The 25,160-nt window shown below is 38.4% G+C and overlaps 1 protein-coding gene across 3 annotated transcripts; it reads right to left on the bottom strand.

The window, feature by feature from the left end:
- Nucleotides 1–1,621: 1,621 nt before the first annotated feature.
- LOC128737005 (sprouty-related, EVH1 domain-containing protein 1) lies at nt 1,622–23,286 on the bottom strand. Of its 3 annotated transcripts, none has more exons than XM_053831542.1 (10): nt 23,151–23,286; nt 9,022–9,199; nt 8,793–8,961; nt 7,624–7,694; nt 7,498–7,561; nt 7,293–7,438; nt 6,914–7,107; nt 6,647–6,847; nt 6,408–6,581; nt 1,622–4,168 (listed from the first exon to the last, which is right to left on the bottom strand). In XM_053831542.1, exons 1-9 carry the CDS (start codon nt 23,168–23,170, stop codon nt 6,455–6,457), a joined length of 1,170 nt encoding a protein of 389 aa, XP_053687517.1. In that variant the 5' UTR covers nt 23,171–23,286; the 3' UTR covers nt 1,622–4,168; nt 6,408–6,454. The 3 variants fall into 3 exon arrangements, with proteins under 3 accessions (XP_053687517.1, XP_053687518.1, XP_053687519.1); XM_053831543.1 differs by having other exon boundaries at nt 6,914–7,065; XM_053831544.1 differs by having other exon boundaries at nt 7,624–7,646.
- Nucleotides 23,287–25,160: the final 1,874 nt, after the last annotated feature.

Raw genomic sequence — 25,160 nt, 5'->3', positions numbered from 1 at the left:
TTAGTCCGCCGGGTAAACCTTGGGGAGGCACGTTGAAACGAACTCGGCTGAGCAACTCGGAGTAATCAATATTGTTATCCAGAATCCAGAATCAAATACAGTAGTTTCGTGTTAAGCGAGGCCGAGCTAAGATGCCGAGGCTTTCTAGGATCCGGGACGCCAAAACATCTGATAAAAAGGCAGCTCTGATTGCGTCCCGACGTGTGTGCAAGGTGTCCAGGCTCATTGATCCCCAGCGCTGTTCCTAGCTTGGTAACCAGAGCGGGGCGTTCCATGGTAATCTTCGAAGGGCCCGTTTAGATAACACCAATACGGACTCCACAGATGCTCAGTGTTCAAGATTGGACCGAACCAACGCACAGAAGAGCGATTTCAAGCAATAAATATCGTTGAAGTTTTTGGCGATACGCAAAACGAAACGACAACGAAACAACCTGTTTAAGTGTCATTTTGGGGTCGAGCAATTCCCAAGATCTTTGACGCAGTCTATACGACGTAGAGGCACACTTGATAGTCGGTATTCGAACATTATCAGGTTCAGCTTTCTCGAGAACGTAATCCACTTCGCGTTTGTGAGGGTTTAGTATCAAACTGCTAACTATTGCTGGTGGAAATTTCGTTCAAAAAAACTTTTCGAAATATAGAATAGCGGTGAAGGTATCCCTCTGTAGTTCTTTTATTACCCTTCTTATGTACTCGAAACACGTAAATGGATTTAATAGCAGAGAGAAATGTACCTGAGCTAATGGGCGAGTTAAATAGACGTCGGATTGAAACAACCAAGGCATCGATACAACTCTTGAATATATACAATCCGGTCCACCGGAGGTTGAGTTTTTCAACTTCAAAGTAATCCACTTGATCAGAGAATCGTCAACGGCCGTGTTAGTGAGAGAATGACCGAGATTGTGAACGCTGCCTTGTGCAGTAGATACTTCTGTTTCAGACAGCCTTTCATCTACAATGAATGACACTAGAGAATTTCCGCGAGAACAGTTGACAAATCATATCCAAATTTGTAGCACTGTCGTCCTCAAGGAATATGGCTACTGACCGTCGTCTTTCAGTTGATCACTAACAAATTTCCAACACGACTTAGGGTTGCGTTTCAATCTACGCTCAACGTTGTTTAAGTAGTTGCGGAAGCTGTGCCGACTAAAACTTTTTTAGCGCTAGTTGAGGGTCAGGTATGTCGGGGTTTCGCAGTAATTGGGTCTTATACGTAATTGGGTCTTGCGTAAGGAAGAAATGGTTCACAATGGTAGTAAACCAAACTATAATGGGAGCCAATTATAACCGGATTCCTACCCAACTGCTCTCCCCGGATCTCCCTGTGGATCCCAGACATTGGTGAAACTTTGAATCACAGTAGGCTGGACAGCGGACTCAGTCGTACCTCGAAGCCAAGGAACCTGGAAGGTTCATAATTTCATCCTTGCTTTTTCAAGTTTTGTATAATTTCATTCGGTAACATTTAGGAGGTTTCTTTTGAATTCTACGTGAAGGAACTCTATAACAGAACATAATTATTAATTTCTCTCTTTTCTTTAAGGTATTAGAATTATAAATATTTGCTTTTTACAAATATCATTTCTTTGATCTCTCATTTAATTTACTCTGTATTTTACTAATATTCATCTTCATTATAATTATTAATATTTTTAAATATATATGTATATATGTATATATTAAAACATATAAAAATGATTAATTTACCCACTGCTCATTCACCTCTGTTTATCAAGATTTTTTTTTAATTCTTCGAAATCATACTATTTTGTTTAGTACATAGCTCCACAGTAAAAATAATTGTTTGAAATCAAAATTAGCGAAACCAGCATACGTCCGACACTGTTTATTTAACCTTAAGTTTTGAGTGACCTTTTTAAACAATCTCTGAAGTAAATCCTAACGTAAACGGTTTACGCTGCCTAGGTTACTTGATCAAAGTATTTCACTCTTTTCTTCTTATTAGTTTATACTTTCATGAAAAGTTGCCTCATGTTTTGGCATTTCTAATATGCCAGGTAAGGGATTATATTGGCTTGTCATGTTCAGTTTTTTTCTATTCCATAAGTTCCGATGAGAAACTCAGGAAAAAAACAAATTCAACCTTCACTTCTTAGTAACATTGAACTTATGCCAAACTGTTTGTGGGAAAAATATTAATATTGTTTTTTACTTTTGGAGATTTTATGTATGTAAAATGAGTTTTATTATCATTATGATCAGTATACTGAGATAATGGGATCGCTTCAAATGAGATCTACTTCGACGTAATCAAATCAAAAAGTTTCGGTGTGATGAATGTTAATTTGTGTCAAGTTGTGTGTTCATTGAAATATACACATAAATATTCCCTGGTGGTAGTAGGTGTATTTTCATCTTTAGATGTTTTTTCGTATGTTTTGTGTTGTATTACATTTAGTATATACTTTTATTTATTCAAGATTATGATTAATAAGTCTTAATTAGACTATACATTATGCTAAAACATAGACGCTTGATACAGAATATATAGTTCTATAGGTTAAACCTTAACCACCACTGGTTTCAATCGCGTTTGATATTCAAAAGGTCAAGCTTGGTAATCGCAGAGCCCATAGCGACAGCCACGCCGACCTTTTAGAGTTTGCGTGCCCCTTTGAATCCGATGAACCGGTCAAAGTTGCTTTGACCAAATGGCAAATGAGATAATTTTTAAGCACGGTACTTATTTCTCTGTTGGATGTTCAAGATGATACCGCACCATTATTGCGTCTAGTGTTAAGTTCGAACCTTTGGCCAAGAGTATGAATTCATATGGCACAAATCCGTTTTAGCTACTGTTACCAGCTGCAAAGCGGTAAGGAAAATATTTCAAAACCAAATATTAACAGTTCCTTGGAAAGCATAGTCTTGTCGAAGGTTCCACAATCGCAATTGATTTGGCTTGGATCATCTTGCTTTTTTTTGTTTTGCTTGAGCACAGCTCACTTTCCTTAGCAAAAGACGAAAAGGAAAGATCAAGTTTGGCTTTACTCGTTTAATGTAATGATTACGTTTATATGTTTTTGATTCTTACAGTATGTTTCGTCACAATTAATCGGTCTGGTTTATTTACTCCCAATGTCGTTATAATCTACATCATTCATATCTATTATATGCCTTTCTGTTGCATATACATTTTCTTTATCCTTTACCTATTTCACTCACCTAATGAAGATGATGAAAAATAGCAAATATTTAACATATTTATAAAAGTTAAATTTATGATTCAGCTTATTTCCATTCGAAATATTACAAAACAGTACTATAGAGTTGAACGATTGATGATTTTCTTGTACTACATCGCGTATAAGTAAAATAAAAAGCATTCATCTTATTTCATAGAGTAACGGTTCCAATTATCGTCAAAAATCTGTGCAATTGAACTAAGTAGTACTGCCTCAAAGGCCAGTAAAAAAACAGAACAAATGCGTGTCTTCATAACATTTTCGTTTATATGTAGCGTCAACAAAACATAACGTATTTATTCAATTTCATTGAACACCTATCATATTAGTGTTTTGTTCTCAATCATAAATTTTATGATTTTTTCCATTAATATTGAGTCCATTCGACAGTTAATTACGAAATTTCTGCTTTTGATGTTTTGTTTACGTTGGTTTTTCTATTTTCCTGTTTTATTATATACCATGTTTTAATTTACTTACTTGTGACTATGGATTTACCGATTTCGGTTTTTTTTATTCTGTTGTGTTACTAACAATTGTTTATTTGCACGGTTTGTTTCGCCCCAATTTCCGTTGTTTTCCCGTACTTGGCTTTTGATTCCGTTACTTTGATGTAGCTTCTTGTTCTACGTAATCAATATCAGCTAGTTTTAGACATCAACGAATGTTTTACTGTATTCACTTCTCCTACATATAGCAATATTATGTTTTTTTCTTGATTTTTTTATCGTTCAGTTGTACAGAACATCGCTTATTCATTTTTGGGTTGCAGCTAAATTTAAACGTTCAACTTTACTTCTGTTTTGTTTCCTTATCACTTTGGTAGGTTTTTGAGTTACTTGTGGGTTTATGATGAACTCTTATTATTGTATTTCATGCACAATCAGCACTATATTTTTTCGTCCATGCTAGTTGCTATTCAGTAGGAGCATTGAGATTTGCTCAACGATTATCTGAAAAAATATATAGTAATAAAGGTTGCTATTATAATAATTCTTTTTTTGATGTTTCATTGTTAATTAATTAATGTTTGTGAAGGAAACCGAAACCAATTACCCGAACTCCAAACAAGTAACAATTTCAATTACTTGACTGGTGGAGCCTTTGGGATTTGATTAAATATCTACTTTAAACTATGTTTGTGCTAATCGACAACATGTTAAAACCCGAAAAATATGCCTGCGAAGATTAATTGATAATTGGTCGAGTGGAAGACCCTCGTAAACTATTTATGAATTAACAGGTTTTCTTATGTTTTGTGAAAATAAGTTGATTGTTAAACGCGTAAAGAACCTTAAAGCCTAGCTAAAAGGTAATCTGTACGCATAGAACAACCTATATTTCGGGACTGGAGTTTCGCAAAAAAAAGCTTAAATGACTGGATTCGGTAAGGGAGGGTGATACCTTTCCGAAACGGCGAGTAGGTTAATGGTACAGCTGCAATCCGTCCCACTAAAACCGTGGCTGGTCTCTAGGTACGTTCAAAGCTCGTTGCTCACGTCAAAGTGCGTTGGTATAGGCTCAAATGATACATTCCTAACTAACGCTGATCAGACTCTGACATCCTTTCCCCATGATGGATATGGAGGAGTGACCCTGGCCATGGCCTCCCTGCTTGCACAGATATCCATGGGATCGTAAGGTGACTACGGAATACGAAGCGACCAAGACGTGGGACCCAACAGACATTATGAGTAAATATCTTATTCATAATGAGGACACGACCGAGGGCGGTACTGGAGGTAAAGATGATGTTTTACCAAAGGTAGAGGTTGAAAGGTAGTACCCCGAAATCGGCGGCACAACCCAAGAAGGGAAGCCCACCGAAATATGGGACACAGGCCGAGAAGGAAAGCGCAAGCCCCTCGAAAACGGGAACGCTGCCCAAGAAGTCGACTCCACCAAAGTCCAACACTCCAGTTAGACCGCAGGTAGCTGCCGCTGCTCTAGCTCAACCGAAAAGGTGGCCGACAGCAGTAGAAAAAAGTCGACTAAGGATGTGGAAAGTCCTCTAGTTGCGGGAGTAGGGCTACCTCCAGCCAGTAGCAAGCTGGAGGAAGCCAAAAGTTTGGTGGACGACTTGTACTCGATTATCAACTCGCGGTCCAATGTTCACCTCGACATTAAACAGCTAGCGGTAAGCCTCCGCTCTACCGTCATGGCTGCCGAGGTGCAGAGGCAAGAGCTTCTGAAGCGATGCAAAATCGCCGAAGCTCAGACCATGGCCGCTAAGGCTATGGCCCTGCCAAGTCAGACGCGTACACCGCTTGCTAAGTGCAAAACGCCAACGCCTGAAGAAGGGCCGACGCTGGTGGCAAAGTGTTTCGAAGACCTAGCAGCAGTAAGAGACGCTTGATGGTCAGCGTTGCCGTATTGGTGCTAAGGTATGGTGCACCGGCATGTCTTTTGGTAGTAAGCGCAACCAGGCATTCAGACTGATGGCGCTACGCGTAGCGTGCGAATATCGTACCATATCGCTGGATACGATCGGGGCCATTGGAGCGTGATTCCCATACGCATACTTCTAGGTGAGGACATAGACTGCCATAGGCAGAGGAACACGGCAGGTGGCTATAGGCTATAGGCTGATCCAGAACATCTCGTGCTGGATCGGTAGAAGACACGGTGAAGTAAACTTCTACCTGACTCAATTTTTATCAGGGCATGGATACTTTAAGAAGTATCTACATACGCGTGGGCGGGTAGTGTCGCCCTTTTGCTCCGTATGTACGTAACCGAGGAAACGGCAAAGTATGTGATGTTTCACTGTCCACGTTTCGGGACCACTCGGCGTGTGATTAAAATTGAAATTTTGCTGAGGTTGGTACAAATACCCTCAAAATTGGCTGTTGGGAATTGTAAACCTACTTGAAAATGTTGTGAACAACAAACTGTTCAACGGGTTATGCGAACAATAAAAAATGACAACGAAAAATATAAAAAATGTACCGACAATATTTCGATTTTATAGATTAACAAACATCCGTAATTTTGAAGCCAAATGGCATCGAAATCGCTTTCACTGCATAAGTAAATGAAAATACGCGAAGACTAAAGTTTTTTTTCAATTCACTGAATGTGTTTTCCTAACATATGATTGATGCTCAATGAATTAATGAATACCGCCCCACTTGATAAAACATGCATTTGATGAAAGAACTCCAGGTTTAAATAAACGTTAAACTCACTTACCAGTCAAGCCGATTAATACTTGTCAGGTTGATGATCTTGATCGGATGTCAAATTTGCGGTTTATGCTTGCCGCCACACAACCGACACGAAACGCCGATCCAGTGACAGGCGCGTAGAGGCGGATAACACCACAGACAGGGCACTAGTAACGACAGCAGAGCTAACCCGATCCAACTGAAAAACGAAAGCAAAAATTGATTTGAAACTCTATTAGAGACAATAGCAAGTTCGCTCGGTACCGTTTGGTGCAGCCAGATTCCGCCGTACACGAACACGGATGGGAAGCCGTTTCCCCCTCGGAATCCTTCATACAGTGATACAGCATGCACCGGGCACACAGCATACCGGACATGTTTTCAATAGCGGTCTTGAAACAGTCTGGAGCATAATCACACGAGCCTTTGTGATTCCATTCATCGTTGTAAAACTCCTGACAATATCTGATTAGAAATAAGGCGATTTAATAAATTATTTTCTTCTTACGCAGAACGAAACAATGGACTTACCTGCAGCGCAATCGGGTTTTGATGAGCGTAGCCTCTTTCATGGCTGGTACATCGAGGGCATTTCGTTTTTTCAAACTAGCTGTTGAGTCACGTCGTCCGCTGAGGATCGATCCAACTGGTTCCTCGACGACCGGATAGCTGAATTCATGCACCTTCAAGTTATAAAAGTTATATTTCAACTTGATGTCGCACGACTGCTTACAAACAAGTAGCACAAAGTTGATTAGTAACGGGTACGGATTGTGTTAGTTGATTCATAAACGGTAATAGGATATTCGAGTGTTATGGCGCGTCATTCAAACGAAGAGAAGAAGAAAGGACAAAACAATACGATTACATTAACAGTAACTTGTGGAACAAGATATTTTCAATCACTCACATCGGTTATCTGAACATACGAATAGTTGTCACCAGGTACTATTGGAGTAACTTTATCATCTCCAGGCTTTATCAGAGGTGATGGTTTATCGCCCGATATGTATTGAATACTGGATTGCTGCTGCTGTGATTGTTTATCGACGCTTTCTGAAAATAGTTTGCATACTTTTTTAGGGATGTCAAAGGTCACGAAAACGAAATCTTACGATGGCTTCCGCTGCCTTCGGAATTCGACCGCGATTCAGAGGGTTCCACAGGTAGATCCAACGTCTAACGGAGAAAGTAAATATTTTAAAAGAAGTGTCTATCGATAATGTTCATGTAAAACTTACCATGAACACATCGTCTTCGCCAACTTTATCGGCATCGTTGTATTTGTTGTGGGTTGTGTAACCATCCATGCCTGTCGAAAAATCGTATCGAACTAATTAATTAGGTAAATTTGTACATTCGAAGGTACTTTTTTATTTCCATTTAAAATATATATATGTGAAAATAGCGAGAACGAAAAAAGCCCAGCAACTAAAATAAAGTTACAGCATTAGGGCGGATATACCATACAATATAAGAAATTGAGCCCAGGCCAAAATGAGTAAAATATAAGACACTATTAGTTTACCCAGAGATCTCAACCTAATGCTGGAGGTAAGGAATAAGCATTTTATTATAATTTTCTGCTTCGGATAATACCAAACTGAACTGAACATTTCATATAATGAAAAATGGAAAATATGTTCATTGAAGATTGAAAACGTCTCCTAATATTACTCTGTTCTGACAAAAGTAAAGTGTCCCAGTTAAGTATATGGCTTCATTCTCGCATTTACCATTAGACAAATATTAAAATACAGAAATATGTACATAAAAGAATCTTTAAAATGTACAAAAAACCTTCTTCATTGCCTCATAAGTAAAATCGGTCTCAACTTTTCAAAAGGGCCAATCTGCAAAATGTAAACAAACCGAGTGAGATTTATTTTTTGCTGGACTAGCATATAGGAAAAGAAACCTTCACTTGGTTTGTTTACATTTTGCAGATTGGCCCTTTGGAAAAGTTGGTGCCGAAATACCCAACTCCCGTATTTTATGTAAACTAATACCTACGAAAAACACAACACAACAATGCAAATAATAGGAAACCAAACCTATAATTTCAAACAGAAAACCAACTTACCATTTGATATCAGAGGTTGTAGCGAGTAAATATCAGGTTTGATTTTTTGGTTTTGTATGGCATTTTTACCGATCGGGACAGATCATTAGATTTTCAAAAATTTAATGTTTATTTCAATCGGACAACCAGAAGCGGTATAAAATGAAAGAGAAAAAGAAAGAGAAAACTAACAGTAGCTAATCGCTTTTTCTAATAGGACAAGCAGCGGTATTTAAGGATAAATCTAGTTGCAAAACAGAACTTCTAGTCATAACTTGGGTACTCTTTCTACGTTCAGTAACCGGTTTGGTTCAGAGAAACATTTTTTACACAGCCGAATTTACTTACCATCAATAAGATCATCATAGGCACGGATGATTCCTTTGTCGAAAGCTCTCGCATCGGCCGCCGTCTGAAAGGTAAGACCATTTCGCTGCTTACCGGCGCGCCAATGGTGAAACGTGGGCATAACTTTAAAGTACTGCAAATCTCTGTTAATAACACAACTTAGGATAATCTGAAATACCGAAACAAATGTGATATTTTGGTTCGTGGTCATGCTCTTAAACATTCTTACTGTTTGGTCAGATATTCTTTGTCCATAGATAATGTACTCATGACCGCCACCATCCGGTGGCAGCCGTGCGCGCTTGCGTATGGAAACATTCGCCAGGCCACCGCCTTGCAGTGGTAACCAACCTTCAGTACTTTCATCTCTGGCCATTACTTGTGCACGAACTCTAACTAAGAAATCACTGCAAGAGAAAGAATTCAGTTAGCATTTTTTTTTCAAACAAACAAAAAGTGCCTTTTAAGCCTAACTTGGTTGGAATTATGTGCATTTTCTTACTTTTTATCAGGATTTTCGACTAAAAACGTGGATCGCTTCATATTTCTATTATGAAAAGAATACTATCCTGGAAAAATAATTTGGGCTATTTGAACCAAGGTCGACGAAATAGACGAAACTGAAAACGATGATTTATCGATATTTGATATTAACAATATATTTGCCTTCAAATAACGGTTTTGTATGGCGAAATTCAATTTTCAAATTTGAATTTATGGACAGCAGGTACGAAGATTGTTGATAGCACCATCACGTAATAATTATTTTGAAGAGATAGGTACACTGTCCACAAGATAAATATTTCCCCAGAACAAAAGTTTCAACCCAAATTGAAAAAAATGAAATGAATAATTTAAAAAAATCTCTAGTGATTCTTGGATGGATTCGAAAAGGACATTTTTGTTTTTAGTTTTGAACAATTCACATAATCAATCCTTTTGTATGGCTTATGTGACCTTTGGAAAACTAAAGCCTGATTTGAGATTAAATGAATAAAATAAATATTACTAATGTTTGTTAATAATAAACAGACTAAATCATTCTGTTCTAAAGAATATACGCATTTGACTGCAAAAAAGTGATAACACTATAAATAATTCTTTATTTTGCTATTGTTGTAGCCGAATGAAATACAGTTGTGAAGAAATATATACTGAAATACCATTATTCATCATCTGTTTTGTACCTTGAAACCTTTTTTAAATTAAATTAATAACTTTTGAATACCAATTTAACAATACCGATAATAATTTTGATACCGAATGAAAGCTATTTCCCTAAACTTTCCATAAAAAAGAAGGTATGAAGGCCTGTGCCTAAGGGCATGAACGCTGCGCTAACGTAGAACTACGAACGTAGATGCAATTCGATAACGCTGGACATTTTTCAAATATTCCACAGTTTGTTACGCATATTTATAACTTTGTTAGATGAGGTCGAGATTCTACTTTCCAAATGCCTGCATCTTGTGTATCAGTTTCTTCTAATTTCTATTTCTATAGTTCTAAAGAATTAAACTACCAAGTTACAATCACACATCCTTTGGTGATTGGCGGCGATACCACATTTTGTAGATTTTGGAGAGGCTTGTAGCACCAGGTAACTTTAGATAACTGACTAGAAACTACCCACCAGTTGACAATCTATATACCTTTATTGGCTTAAAAAACTTGTTCAAAACTTGTTGTTCAAGTCTTTGTCATTAAACGAAATAATTTTGGCTAAACAGTAAATAATAATCATTTGATCTGGGTTGTCATTCACAAAACCAATTCACTTTTATTAATTTATTCGAAAATGGTTAAAAACGCCATTTCTTATGACATTATCGTTTTGATGTATGCTAGTTAAAATTACGCAGGTTGGAAGATTTGCAATTAATATTATCGTTCTAAGTACATTGGAGGTTTTCTTGGCACTCTGCTTTTCAGTTATTTGTATACTTTACAACAATTAAATCAAAAACTTGTAAAGAATTTTATGGCTAGTCTTTCAACACTGAAAATTTGTGCCTCGTGTCACATGCCAGAATATACCACCTACCACATTTTTATACAACACTTCAGTTTAGAATATATTTTTATATCGATATATTCGGTTGAAGAGAAGAGGTACACACTTAAAAAAAAGCACAGAAGATTTTTTATGATTCCAAACGTTAGTAGTAAATTGTATGCTTTTTTCAATAGTGATTTGACAAATTTTTTTATATTCACTATAATTAATATTTTTTGAAACGATGGTTCTACAATTGATGAAGGGACGGTAGGGGAAAGAAATGAAAATTTTTTTGCTGAAGGAGGGAAAGAGCGGAAAGGAAGGGGGGGGGTATTGGTAGCTATGCTTGACAAGTAGTCATTTTGATTCCTACCTTTTGTCCAATGCTGGAAGGTGCATGAGTCGAACCAAGCTGTAATCTGAGATTATAACCGGATTCGAACCCACAACCGACATGACCGCATTTCAAGGTTAAGACTAAAAACTTGAGATTAGTCTATCACTATAATTATCAATTTTGAAAAATTTCCGATCGATTGATGCAAATATCTCTAAAATCCATTGAAAACGGTTGAGTTATAAGCGTGCAAAACATAACCACTTTTCGTTATATGCTCATTTCTCGTACTTCTAAAGTGCACCCCAATAGAAAACAAAAACGTTGTTCTACGTTAAAATATTGGACTGAAACTTTAACTTTGCAAAAGCATTATACGGGCTTCCAAACTTTTACAAAATGGCTAAGATATTGAAAATCTTTGCTGGAAGAAGTACAGCGACCTAAAGTTATTTTTTTCTGAAAAGCTGAGGCAACACAATTAATTCCCTGTTAAAACGGGGCCAGTATTGACTGGAGGTTTTCAAATATTGGAACATTTAAAATTACGTTGTAAGCCAATTATAGTGCTAAAAGTTAGGCTGTAGTTAGTTCTTCTGTGTGATATACGTAGGAATAAATTGTGCAGTATTCGAGATTAGAACGAAGTAACGCACAGTAGAGCGATTTTAAGCAGTATATATCATTAATCCCATATTCTTGCAGGCCTTATGGACAACGAAAGAAACGTGTTGTTTGAAAGTTAGTTTGGAGTTGAGTAGTACCCCGAGATTTTTGACGCAATCTACACGTCGTAAAGGTATGCTTGATAGTCGGGATTCGAAGATTATCGGATTCAACTTTCTCGACAAGGTAATCACTTCGCATTTATAAACTGGAAACATATAAGCGGATTTCTAGGCAGAAGGAAATACACCTCAGCTAATCGATAAGCTAAATGGACGACGGATTGGGGCTTCAATACACTTATTCAAAAAGATTGAAGGTATGCCGTCTGGTCTACCGGAGGTAGAGCTTTATAACTTCAGAGCGGCCAGCCTAATCATAGCATCGTCAATAGTCAGGTTATTGAGAGAGTCACCGAGATTGGGAACGCTGTCTATTACAGTCGATACTTCTGTGTCAGACAACCTTTCGCTAATAAAGACACTAGAGAATTTCCGTGAGAACCGTTGGCAAACCATACCATATTAGTAGCAGTGTCGTTTCCAAGGAACATGGTTGACGGAAGATCGTGCTTCTCCAGAAATAACGTGTTCAACTTTGTATATCGAGGATACAAAACGTTTCGATAACTTTTTGGGATACTATTTCTTCTGGTAACTAGTTTCAAGATGTCTTTGTTGTATGTCTTTTACGTACGTAGGTTTTGCCTTTTCTACTATATAAAATATAGTATAAAGGTATAGAGATCACTCAGAAAACCGGAAATGGAAAGAAGGCCCTGCGGGGCGAATGTCAGATACTATTCGACTCAGTTTCGAAAACTGAACATTTTCTCTCTCTCTCTCTCTCTCTCTGTGTGTATGTGTGTGTGTGTGTGTGTGTGTGTGTGTGTGTGTGTGTGTGTGTGTGTGTGTGTGTGTGTGTGTGTGTGTGTGTGTGTGTGTGTGTGTGTGTGTGTGTGTGTGTGTGTGTGTGTGTATGTAACGCTTTTCAATCTCACTCACTTTTCTCAGAGATGGCCAAAACCTTCATGATGAATGGGCTTACGGTTTAAAAGTAACATAAAGAAATGTGATAAAAAGTTTTTAAAACATATTTTTGTTACATACAATCCTTGATTCAATGAGAAACATCTTATAATTCATTATTATTTTAAAATTTCTGTTGAGATCTATCAAACGAAACCGAATAGTTGAAAATCGGACGATTTATTTGAAAGTTATTTAAACTTAAACAATTAAGTACCTTAAATTAAACAGTTCAAAACGTGTAAAACCGAAATATATCAACTGTATTCAATGTATGTATGATTGACGTGTGTATGTATGCATGTATGTATTTATGTATATGTGATGTATGTATGTATGTATGTATGCGTGTATGAGCAAAGAGCAAAGTCATGGGTATAAACGTCCTTCAGAAATTGACCCCTCGTCATCGACAAACTTCGCAGCCGGTCATTAAAGTACAGGAAAATTACGGGGCTAATACAAAGATCCTATCAACTCTGTAGCAGCACCGATCAGTCGAAATTCGAACATACGACCACTGGCTTGTTAGGCCACCATCGTACCCCGGAGCTAAGTGGGTGGGGTATGTGTTTATATATTTGCAATTTGGCAACTTGCTTGAAATACAAGAAAAGTGAGAAAAATTTCATTCACCATTTTCTTGACTTGCTGTTACTCGCAATCGGAAAAGAAAAGCAGAAAAACAGTTAATTATTGTTGTTGTAGAAAGGCCAGGTCACGCCGCAAGGTGGATTCTTTCGGGTTTTTCTTATAATCTCGCAAAATGCTTTCGAGCAAGTAAAACACACATGCACGAAACGGCACTACTCTCAAATGGCTTGGCAACTGAAACTAATTTATCGATTTTTACCAGAAAAGTTTAGAAGAGTACTAAAAATTGTAGGCCTATAGGAAATCCTTATACAGCTCAAGAAACAAGTTAATTCAAATTTTGGACGAAGAAGAAAAATCGGTAATTCAAATTTTGGACGTAAAAAGAGAGGACGTTAATTCATATTTCAGACGGGAAAAGAAATCAAGCAAAAAGAATGGATGTAAAAAGAGATTCTCCTGTACCTTTAAGTTTTACGTGGACACTACGGAATATAAGAACCGATTTGGAACCTCGGTAACACTAATAGCGGATAGTAAAGAATGTCTAATGTGGTCCAAAATGCATCCAAACGGCCACTCCAAAGCTCGTCTTAAAAAATTCTGATATATTTGCCATATTTTCAGAATAAAAGATAATCGGTTTTTCAAAACTCTAAAGGATGGTGTAAGAGTCATTCTTATTGTGCGAGAAAGAAACTTTTACGCAGTCAGGTGTCTATTTTTATTTTATCTAGTTTTATGACGAAAAAATACCACTACGATTTAAAATATTTCCGTCAAAAACGGTACAAAATATTGCGAATACATTGGTTTATTAAACCTCAATCTAATTCGATTCTTTTAAGATTAGTTACATAAAAATGTAACAAAATTTAAAGGAAATGAAGCATCCTAATTTTTGACGTCGAGAGCATAAAGTATAAAGTCGCCAGGCCCCTATCTAGTGCCTTCACGTGGTCATGCTTGGAAATATCTCAATTTGTATAATTGAGTAGCCAAGCTAGGAGGCGCGGGGTCGTGTGGTTTATTTTAAAGTGTTATATTATTTAAACTAATATTTAAATTCGGTAGACTAAGCTATTTTCACAGGGCGAAATAAGGCGCCATATCCTTGACCTATTGCAGCCTGACTTCTGGTCTAAATGCGTTAGTTCATCCCCGAGGGTCCGGAGTATAACTTGAACTTTATAAGCAAAGATACTACTAACGACTGTAAATAAACCATGATCTATGGGAATCACTTGGTAGGTACGGCAGGTCCACACTTTCTTCCTTCGCCTTGATTTGATTTCAAGGAGTTTATTGGAATTAGGCACGTTGTACTAGCCCCGGAGTATGAAATGGGGAAGGCAAACAAGAAAGCGACCAACATAGTTCTTGCCATCTCAAGCCCCTACCTAGTGCCTCCACGCGGCCATACCCGGTAATGCTCTATTGAGTAGCTAAGCTAGGAGGTGCCATGCTATGTGGTTCCCAGCTTCCTAATTTCAAAACGGCAATTTTGGGCGGACGACTGAGCCACACGGCCTTGTTATCAGATAACCATAATATGTTATTCTAATGATTTGTTTCGTTTTAGCTCATCAAGCCCCTCTTGCTGTACAGTGAATACTTTGACCGTGAAAAGTTTAAATAATGCACATGGATATTAGAAGAAAAAATTAAATTAATATTGCATATTAGATGCACTGATGGTAATCCAAATGACGCAATTATATTTCATTCGACGGATTGCTGGTGCGATTGTTCTACTTTTGCCCATTAATGCTCAATTTCATTTTATTTTTACGCTTATATATTCAAATTATATCCATATCTTATATTACTGGGTACATGACACCTATGAAGATTGCGGGAGTTTTTGTGCATCCTCTTAAAGTAGGTGTTCAACGAGCGTGTAGGGCGCTATATCTCTGCATATTAGCGTTGATAGGAGGAAATGCTTATCAACTTAGGAACTATATTGGCTTGTTTCATTATGCCTGATTTTTGTTTTCAGGTATAAAATTCAAATTTGTCATGAGGTTTTCGAGTCACTTTAAATCTCGCATGTGCATAATATTTTTAGATATAAATTATCAAATTATGGTTGTATATGAGCACCAATGGCATTATACTAAATTTATCAAAAGGTATTTTTTAAAGGTATCTTAATTTTCGTAATTACTGGCTTTACCAGAAAATTTTTGAATAGTCAGGTTAGTCTCATATAACTCCCCCCATCTACTAACAACAATTCCTTTCCCGAAATACTTGTGCAGATGCAGAGGATTCCCTGGTCTTTAGTAGCAACAAGTATTGGACTAACATTCCTTCCCATCCCACCAGGACCCGCATTCGGACGTGGCCGGCGTCGGTATTGATCAGCATGCAGGGACCTGATAAGGTTGCACAATGAGGAATAGCGTGCTGTCCCAAGTATGCTCTTTCCAGCTATCATTTTGCAATTTTCATCGGTCCTGGTCAATAACGGAGTAGCAGCACACGGGCGGTATCCTATGCTTATGCTTATGCTTATCCTCTTAAAGTAGGTGTTCAACCAACGTACCCATTTCTACAATCTTAAGGACATGGCCAGGTGTATGGTCTACTTACGGGTATACCGCGTCAGCCACCCATGGTGTGTACGGTTGTCTATACTATGCGTTGCTATTAGGATCATGGCACTAGCCCCGTAATTATTATTCACTCTAATAGCCGGCTGCGAAGTCTGTCGATAAAGAAGGGTCAAGTTCTCAACAGGACATTTATACCCATGGTTTTGCTTGCTTTGCCATTGGAATTAGGTATTAATTCTGTCTCCACTTGATTCCTTGGAATTCTTTCTGCGGTACATGCTGCGCAATTGGCCTGGCCGTTGACAAGAAAAATGATTGATTCAAGAAATCGTCATTTTCCAGGATGCTTTCAATTGGCTGCGTTAGTGTGAGATTTGAGATTAGACAAAGCATAAAGTCGGCTGTTTCCTGTAGGAGGAATCAAACAACTTGAAAGCTCTGTAGCCTCAAGCTTACCGAGTCTGCTTTGACGAACGAGCGAATGGTCGTGGGTTCGAATCTAAGTAGAATCAAGGCCATTCGATGTCAGACTAAAAGTGACTGGCATCGGTTTATCCTCTCAGGCCCCTCGCATCACCTTTCCCTCATGCTGAATTCCACATATTATTCCCGAAGAGAAGCCTATTGATAGTGTAAAAATGACTTTTTTTATAACTAAATGCACGAAATGATTATTTTAAAAGATTAAAATTTTGAGCATATGTGTTTGAAGCCGTTTCGATGAATTCCAAAAATTTACCAAATTATACAGCTATTTCTACCGCGCATGTCTGGAGCGATTACAGCGCGAATAAAAACTTCAACGCCGTTTTTCTCGAAACCAGGTTTTGAAAGTCGGTACCATAGATATCGCAAGAACGGCTCAAGCAATTCTCTTGATTCTTTTTTTTTTGTTTAAAAGCTTATAAAATTATCTAATGTTTGACCCATCCTTTTTTGGATATCGCGATTTTTGTATTTTTTAGAAACGTTTAAAGTCAATTTTTTTGAACTAAAAAACTGATTTTTATGTCTGAATGTCCGCCATTTTGTAATGCGTTTGAGTTTTCAAAAAAGGATGAGTCAAACACGAGATAATTTAATATCGTTTCATGTCGTTTTGGAATTTTTCGGAATTTCGGATATTCCCTTGAGCGCCAATCCATGGTACCACATTTGATGTTTTTTTGAATGGTCATTTTCAAGGAGCCGTAGGGGAGCGGGGAGCAGGTTTTCATAAGGAATCAAAATAGTTTATATTAGTCTAAAGTACCATGTTTAGAATGCAAAAAACCCGGATCGACTGGTGTTTCGCGTTATCGAGAAAAAATATTTGAAATGAGGCAAAAAATATGGTGTAAAAAATACTATGCCCCCTTAAGCTGCGCCAGGGATGGCTTATAATTGGGGCCAGCACTATCATGTGGAAGGAGGTGGGTAAAGTAGAGTTAAGCATTGAAGGGAGGCTATTATATAAGCCCACACACACACAAGCACGAGTAAACTTATCTATTAAATAGGTTAGAGTTTTTCATATAATTTTTGCTTTATTGTTTTTGATTGTAGAGAATTTTCCTTTTTTGTGGAGTTAATGGTTTCGTTCAGTTAATAGTAGATATGTTTGAATTTTTAAAGTAGTTGTATCTTGAGAATTATTTGTATTATCCGACATAAATGTGTGTGTGAGGTGTCCACCAATATATATATCACATTGGCATTTTATGCTAGGGGTTATACCCCTCGCATTTGACAGCAGTGCTGGAAAGGCTTATTGACGTATCGCAGGGTTATCCCTCGTTGGCGCCAAACGACCGAAGCAGCTGTCACTATCGCCCGTCATTGTATTGCAAAGTGATGTAAAGGTAAGTCGTGCTATCTGCGGCTGCTGATATCTCGGGATATCCATTCTTTCCCTATGTCGGGTGATTCCACTCCAGTAAGCAGATCTCACATTTGGCGACCGTGACAGGACCCACCTGCTCGCATAATCAAATAACTTATAGAATATGTGGAATCACTCGATATAGGGGGAGGAAAAGTGTTGAATACAATGTGGTAGGTATATAGAACGATATATTTAGTAAGACTGTTCCTGTACAGGAAACAAGCGTGTTGGGACAACCGGCTTAGAATTACAGGCGAGACGGGACATCCGCCTAGAATTATGAAAGAGGCGAGACGGGACATCCGCCTAGAATAAAAAATGGCGAGACGGGACATCCGCCTAGAATTATGAAAGAGGCGAGACGGGATATCCGCCTAGAATGAAAAATGGCGAGACGGGACATCCGCCTAGAATTATGAAAGAGGCGAGACGGGACATCCGCCTAGAATAAAAAATGGCGAGACGGAACATCCGCCTAAAATTATGAAAAAGGCGAGACGGGACATCCGTCTAGAAATATGACAGAGGCGAGACGGAACATCTGCCTGGAAATGTGAAGGAGGCGAGACGGGCCGTCCGGTTTGAATTATGAAAAAGGCGAGACGGGACATCCGCCTAGCCTAGTATCGTGAGCGGCGATACGCGATAGCCACCTAGAGGTTGAAAAAGGCTCAGGTCCAGGCAGCCACCTAATTTAAAGAGACCGGTTAGGTAAAGACTAGGATAGCGATCGAGGATATTTTGCACACTGTTTCGCGACAATGGTGGCGTATCTGAGGATTGTGAGGGCGGTAAAGGGCGTGAAGAATGTTGAGAGGTGTCTTTGAGTACCGGAGTTTACTGAAATAGAAAACTGGATCGTTTATATGATCACTACCAAGTTGTGACAAGTTTGGGTTGTCATTGCAAGATCACCTGGGCCGCCATCAAGCATCATTTCGCTTTTGCAGGCAGGCACGCTGGTGCGGCGGAGCTTGAACGATTTTCCGAATGGGATACAGGCGGCGAACGTATCAGTCGAGCTGCCATATTCGGCTGAAGGCAAGTGTGGTTATGCGGTTATATGGGTGGCTATCACAGGTGCTTAATTATAATACAGCTGCTTGGGCAAAGTCAGGTTCTTCCAAAGGGCAGGAGAGCATTCATAGAGCATCTAAGATAAGAGCGACCTTAGTCGCTGATTTCATCAATCGATCTCTTGATCTATTAAAGTGAGTAGTTCGCCATAGTTTGTAAAATGTGGCAACCGAAACGAGTTTACTATCGGTGAACGAAGCAGTCAGGCTCGTATCGTCGTCCTAGATGCAATCGAGCAACCTAATGGTATCATGCATCCAACCTGTCAGGACAGTCATTAGCAATAAATAAATTACCTAATATAGACGAAACAAAACAGGTGGACGAATTAGAGGAAAATATATTGCTTACTCACAGTACTGTAGGATATGTATCTTTTTTGAAAAAAAATTGCATTCTTAGGAAATGAATTAGATTAAAACGGATTTCTTGTTCAAAAACCGAAGCTTTTCGAAATTTAATTGATGTCCGTCAACCTAAGGAAAAAACCTTTCCATGCCCAGCATTTCCTGTCGGCCTGCAGTTACAAAATATTATAAACTCTGTTAAGAGATGTAGGATCAGAGCTTTACTTTTTAAGAAAATAGCGTGGGAAACAAGCAAAAATTTAAAGTAACTGATAAACTCGCTATATTTATTTAGGAAGCTCAGTTTCAACTGATGTTTCATTTATTGCTTTGGCAGCCATTCAAATGAGCTTTCCAGCAACAGCTCTTAGCTGTTTGAAAATTCCTATAAATTAATATTTACACGGTGACACTTCAATTTTGTACAAGCTTTTCGATCCAACAGTTTACTTGCTTTTGGTAGCAGAAGCCTGATTAATAATTTTGTTGGGTTGCTGTGTTTCATAAACTTGCCGAAACTTGTTCGTCAATTAGGAATGCACGGATGCCTCTTTTTCGCGCGGACAGCGATGGCAACAAACTCCACAAAAGCTAGTGGTAACGATTTTAAACGGGCGACACTTCAAGGGATTTGAAGATTGACTGTTTTTTTCATGTTGTTTCTTTACGTACAGGTCAACAAGCTGACCTCCTGGGACGCGGCACACATCTCTTGTTAGATTTGGACAAACGGCGTCGCAGTGCTGATTGTTGCAGCATGCTTCGCAAAACGCGATTTTATAAACTAAAGTAACTGTAAAAATAACACCATTTTAATATTTTGGAAAGCATACTTTATATGAAATCTAATTACCGTCCTGTAATGCCTGTAACCTTAAGCTTCATCCAGTCGCTGTCATGGTTTGCAATTTGCGGTCTATGTTCGTGTTGTTATGTTTGTTTACTTTCCTCATTCTGCAGCAGATGCGTCGAATGCATCTAAGCATATATGCATCCATGGGCAGTATAGGCGAATCTCGAACAAATCCGCACATCTGAAATCCATGCTGCTAGTACCAAGTACGATCGCATTGTTACAAGGGGTTCTTCCTTCCGGCGAGGCGTTGTAATCAGTGATTACTATAAAAAGTTTTAATGATGTAACTATACACTGAGGAAAATTTTTATATTGTTTCTATGTGTCCTATGCATTGCATCACACAAAGATTTTTTGCAAGATATGCCCAATAAATGATGATTGTATGCCAAGCACACGTCCGTTATGTGTGCGCACGGAATACGCGTATAGTATTCATGTATACTCCTGGGCGGATTTTTTTTTTTTCTTGCTAGTTACAGTAATGAAGATTAGGATAGTAACACGTATTACGCGTGAAGGGGAGTTGCTGTTTTATTAGAGAAGGAGGGGGATGTGAGGTGTCCACCAATATATATATCACATTGGCATTTTATGCTAGGGGTTATACCCCTCGCATTTGACAGCAGTGCTGGAAAGGCTTATTGACGTATCGCAGGGTTATCCCTCGTTGGCGCCAAACGACCGAAGCAGCTGTCACTATCGCCCGTCATTGTATTGCAAAGTGATGTAAAGGTAAGTCGTGCTATCTGCGGCTGCTGATATCTCGGGATATCCATTCTTTCCCTATGTCGGGTGATTCCACTCCAGTAAGCAGATCTCACAGTGTGTAATGCAGTTAATGCTTATTTATCAAATACTTCAATCAGATTATTCTGATGAGCAATTTGAGGGTGTCAACAAGACCTTTTGAAGGCAATCTACATGAGAAAAATAGAGCTAGTCATTTAAAAAAAGTGTTCTCAATACGAAAACCATTTTGAAAAATGATACTGTAAAAACAAAACAATAATTATTCAATACGGTCTAGAATAATTATTAGATTTTTTAAACAAAAATCATAAAAAGCTGTCATTAGCCATCGGGGCATAAATATTACATTAAAACACATCATATAATGTTACGTGAGTTTGCGAGTTTCATGGTGAACGGTGAATCGCAGGGAGAGAATGAAGAAAAATGTAATTCACGGTTTCTGCTACTGCTACTGCGTTGTGCGGTTCAACTACCACTGGAGACTGATTGGCGGAGCTCTCTTTCATTCATAAAATCTTGCAGATCATTAATACTTTTTAGCATCGGATTATTAATGACAAAGCGCGTTATATAAAAATGTGTGGTTAATTGCAGAATGTTCTGTTAAAACCTACAGATTACCGATTACTTCTCGAAAGTTTTAAATTATTTTCCATAACAATCACTATATTTCCGTTCAGAAACCAATGTATGTTCTCTCAGTGGGTTTGATGCTCTCTTGAAATCGACCAGGGGATCTGATGAGAATCAGTTGACATATTTATGTTATAATTTCCTGCATTACGAATGATGTAAACTAACCGAAGTAAAACCTGGTGGTACCAAAATAGTCAGGAAAATGGAATAGAGGTTTACAGCGTGTGGCAAATTATCAAAATATCGCATTTAAAAATAAAGCCATGTTTATAGCGCTATGTCAGCTGTAAAATTATAAATATAAAACGAGTCCCACAGCAGGAAAAATTGAACACGGGAATAAAGCGGTGCGAGCAGGACATAGCTAGCTACTGTACCCTTACTCATGAGAAAAATAGAAATAGCGAGAAAGAGAATTATAAAAAGTCGTACTAAAGATATGAGCTCCAATTTTCTCAATGAAAGCCCATAGTTCTTATTTTTTCATTCATAAAAAACTCAAATGTCACTACTAACTTATAGCAAAACGCGAGATTATACTCAGTTGCTCACTGATGATGAGCAGATACTATACAGTGGTGTTATAGCGTTAAATATTTGACTGGCATTTCAGATAGATGTGTGTTGCCATTCACATTTCCTCCGCTATATGAACAGAAATAATAGAAATAGTGCCATTCATCGTTCTAGATTGAATGTCACAGGTATTGCCTGACTAACCGCAGTATTAATAGATACCTACCTACATACTGCGATTCAAAGCTGTTATGTTTCAATCACTGATGTAATGTAGGTATCTTCCATCAAACCTGACATTTATTGCGATATTAAAAGATATTAATGATTTTCAAGCTTCAACTTCATTGCATTTTCAATCAGCCTTAAAACTCATGTTTCTCACAGCTTCATAAATCAACAAGAGAGATAATAAGGGTTTTTATTGAAATGATTGACTTCTAAACCCTACATGAAACTGGAATATGCGGGGTTTTCCCTTATTTGTTCCTGTTCTTTTTACCGAAATATGTGGACAATATATAGAAAATTGCATCAAGGGCTTCATTCAAATATTTCAGCCAGCTCCTCCGGAATATCGAAAGATGAGCAAGAATGATTATATGAGAGCGCGTGAGTGTATAACAAAAAAAAACCTCTATTCAATCTTCCCTAGAAAGACCACATCCCGATCAAAAATTTAATTCACTAACTCTTCTTGACGGCTTCCACATGATCCGCTGGTCCGCCCACCACAGATACGATCACTGGAAACGCTGGAAACATCCAGCTTGACCACTTTTCACCGTGCCTCTAGACACAGGCCGTCAATGGCACGCAACACTTTGAATTTGGTAATTTTCACTTTCCTTGGAACCTCTTTCAAAGGCACACAATTGATTTCCTTCCACTAGCTTCCTTCATCTCACTGTTCATCCTCGTTGTGTTGTGCTGTGCTCTGCTCTCGCTAGCTATCTCCGCTGTTACCCTTACCCCATGCACCTTACACCTGCTACTGTTATACACCCGCTAGCATACCAACACTCCTGAAATCCCACAAGGAGGATCAGGGAAAAATTTTCCTTGCCACTTTTCCAACCAAGCGTTTCGCTTTTTCGAAGCTATTTCTACACAACACTTACTCTTCATATGCCTCGGTCATGATTTGATATCTCAAATATACTAATATTTTGTGGTAGTAATACTGTTTTCACCATTTTTGTATCTGTACATGGGCCAAATCAAAAATTTTCGTGTTACTTGATTACTGCTGAAGTTTTTTCCGTCTCTACTTGATGGTACTCTTTCTGCTACTACATGGTGATGCTGACTTTTGCTCGTTTGAGCGGACCTCATGATGGTGCTCCGTACTACTCGCGCTTGCACAGTTTCCATTCAATAATGCTTTCTCCCTTTTGGTATATTCATTCTAAATTTACATCTCACTCTTGCTAAGCGTGGCTTTATGGTTCTGTCACGATTAGAGAGAGAGATGTGTCAAATCCGTTTATAGCTAAATTTATAGCAACTGCTTTTGTTTGCTATTAATAAACTACGTACCACAAACTTATACCACCAAATTATACCAGATTTGGCGACCCGACAAGCTTCGTACCACAAATGGGGCTGAATGTTACAAATTGTAAATCTCAGATGTACTGATAGGGCTGCTGTTTTTGAGGAAAAAGAGTGTACTCTAGAAATAAGTTAAGTTTTGCAGTTTTTTAGGACTGAAGTTTTTGGAGCGTTTTAGTAGAATACGAAACCTGGAAGTTAATAAAAAGAATATTGAGAACGCAAAACTAGTAAACAACTGCTCTGCGTGGAAGATGGATGTAACGGAAAGCTTAGAGATTTATAAGAGGTGCTCCTCCATGTGGAAGATAAGAATAATAATAACAATTAATGCTGAATAAACATCATGAACAAAAAATAATAATAAAGCGATTCACTTCGGTCTGCTCTGACAACACTGTCAATGCAACGTATTATAGTCCAATATGGCAACGGCGCGTCAGCTGCCGAGCGATGCTCTATAAACGGACGTCATCCATATGAATGGTCATTCTTGTGACGAACTTTGGAGAGGCAACACCTGGAGGATCATCCCACCTTGGACCATGGAGCAGCAGTGGCTGGAAGGAGAATCGGTGGCTAAACCGATAGCTGGGCAGATGGACGCCTTTCGGACTGAAAGGTACTGCCGCAGCATCAGGAGCAGAGATCCACTAGTAGCAGAAAGGACAACCGGTAGCAATACCGAAGGGTTCGAAAGCGCCGCAGTAAAAGGTGGCTGATACCCACCAGCGGCGCGAACCCTTCCGGTTACTGGTTAGCAGCAGTAAGACACGGGCGGATGAACGCAAGCCAGTCGCTTCGACACTCCACTTTACTAAACAAACACCCTGGAAACGTTTACTCCTGGCTTTTTAAATATGTGCCAAAACACAGACATACAGAGACAAACACACACACAGACGAAACAACTTCTGGTTAAATAACTTCACTCTCTCTCCTTTCTCGGATCCCGGATTCACATTATTCGCATAATCCCATTAGGCTTTTCCAGGTTTTCCTTAATTTAATTAATTTTTTTAGATTTTAGACTCTTGCAATAGAATTAGTTTACCAATAGAATTTAGCGTACAATAGTATTCTGTTAGTCTGTGCTTATATATTCATATTATAATAATTTTACTTGCATCGTTGTTTGTTTTACGTAACTAAGATCGGACCCCCTGGTTTCAGCTAATTGTTGTAGCTAAAAATGACCACTGGCAACCCGAGTGAACAGGAAGGGGAAGCGGATAGCTAAACGAGAACGCGTAGAACACAGTTAGAATTATATTGGCGTGATAAAAAGATTACAATTAAACAGTAAATTCCGTGATTTATTCTCTGTTTGAACCCTACAAAATTGGCGACGAGTAAGAAGTGATATTTGCATGGAGTAGTCGAGGAATTACCGCTATGCTATTCTTCCGCGTAGTGGCTAATGAGCTTTGTCAATGCGGGGACGTCCTTTGGAGAACCGATAGAATTGTGATTCCGATAATTTTAAGAGATCGAGTACTACGGGTTGCCCATGCGGTACATGTGGGAATGCGTATGTTGAAATCTCGATGTGTGCTGTATTGTGGCCGAAAATTGAT

Source organism: Sabethes cyaneus, chromosome 2 (genome assembly GCF_943734655.1).
Source record: "Sabethes cyaneus chromosome 2, idSabCyanKW18_F2, whole genome shotgun sequence".
Lineage (NCBI taxonomy): Eukaryota > Metazoa > Arthropoda > Insecta > Diptera > Culicidae > Sabethes > Sabethes cyaneus.
Note: the sequence above shows the minus strand (reverse complement) of the source record. Positions and strands in the feature narration are given on the sequence as shown.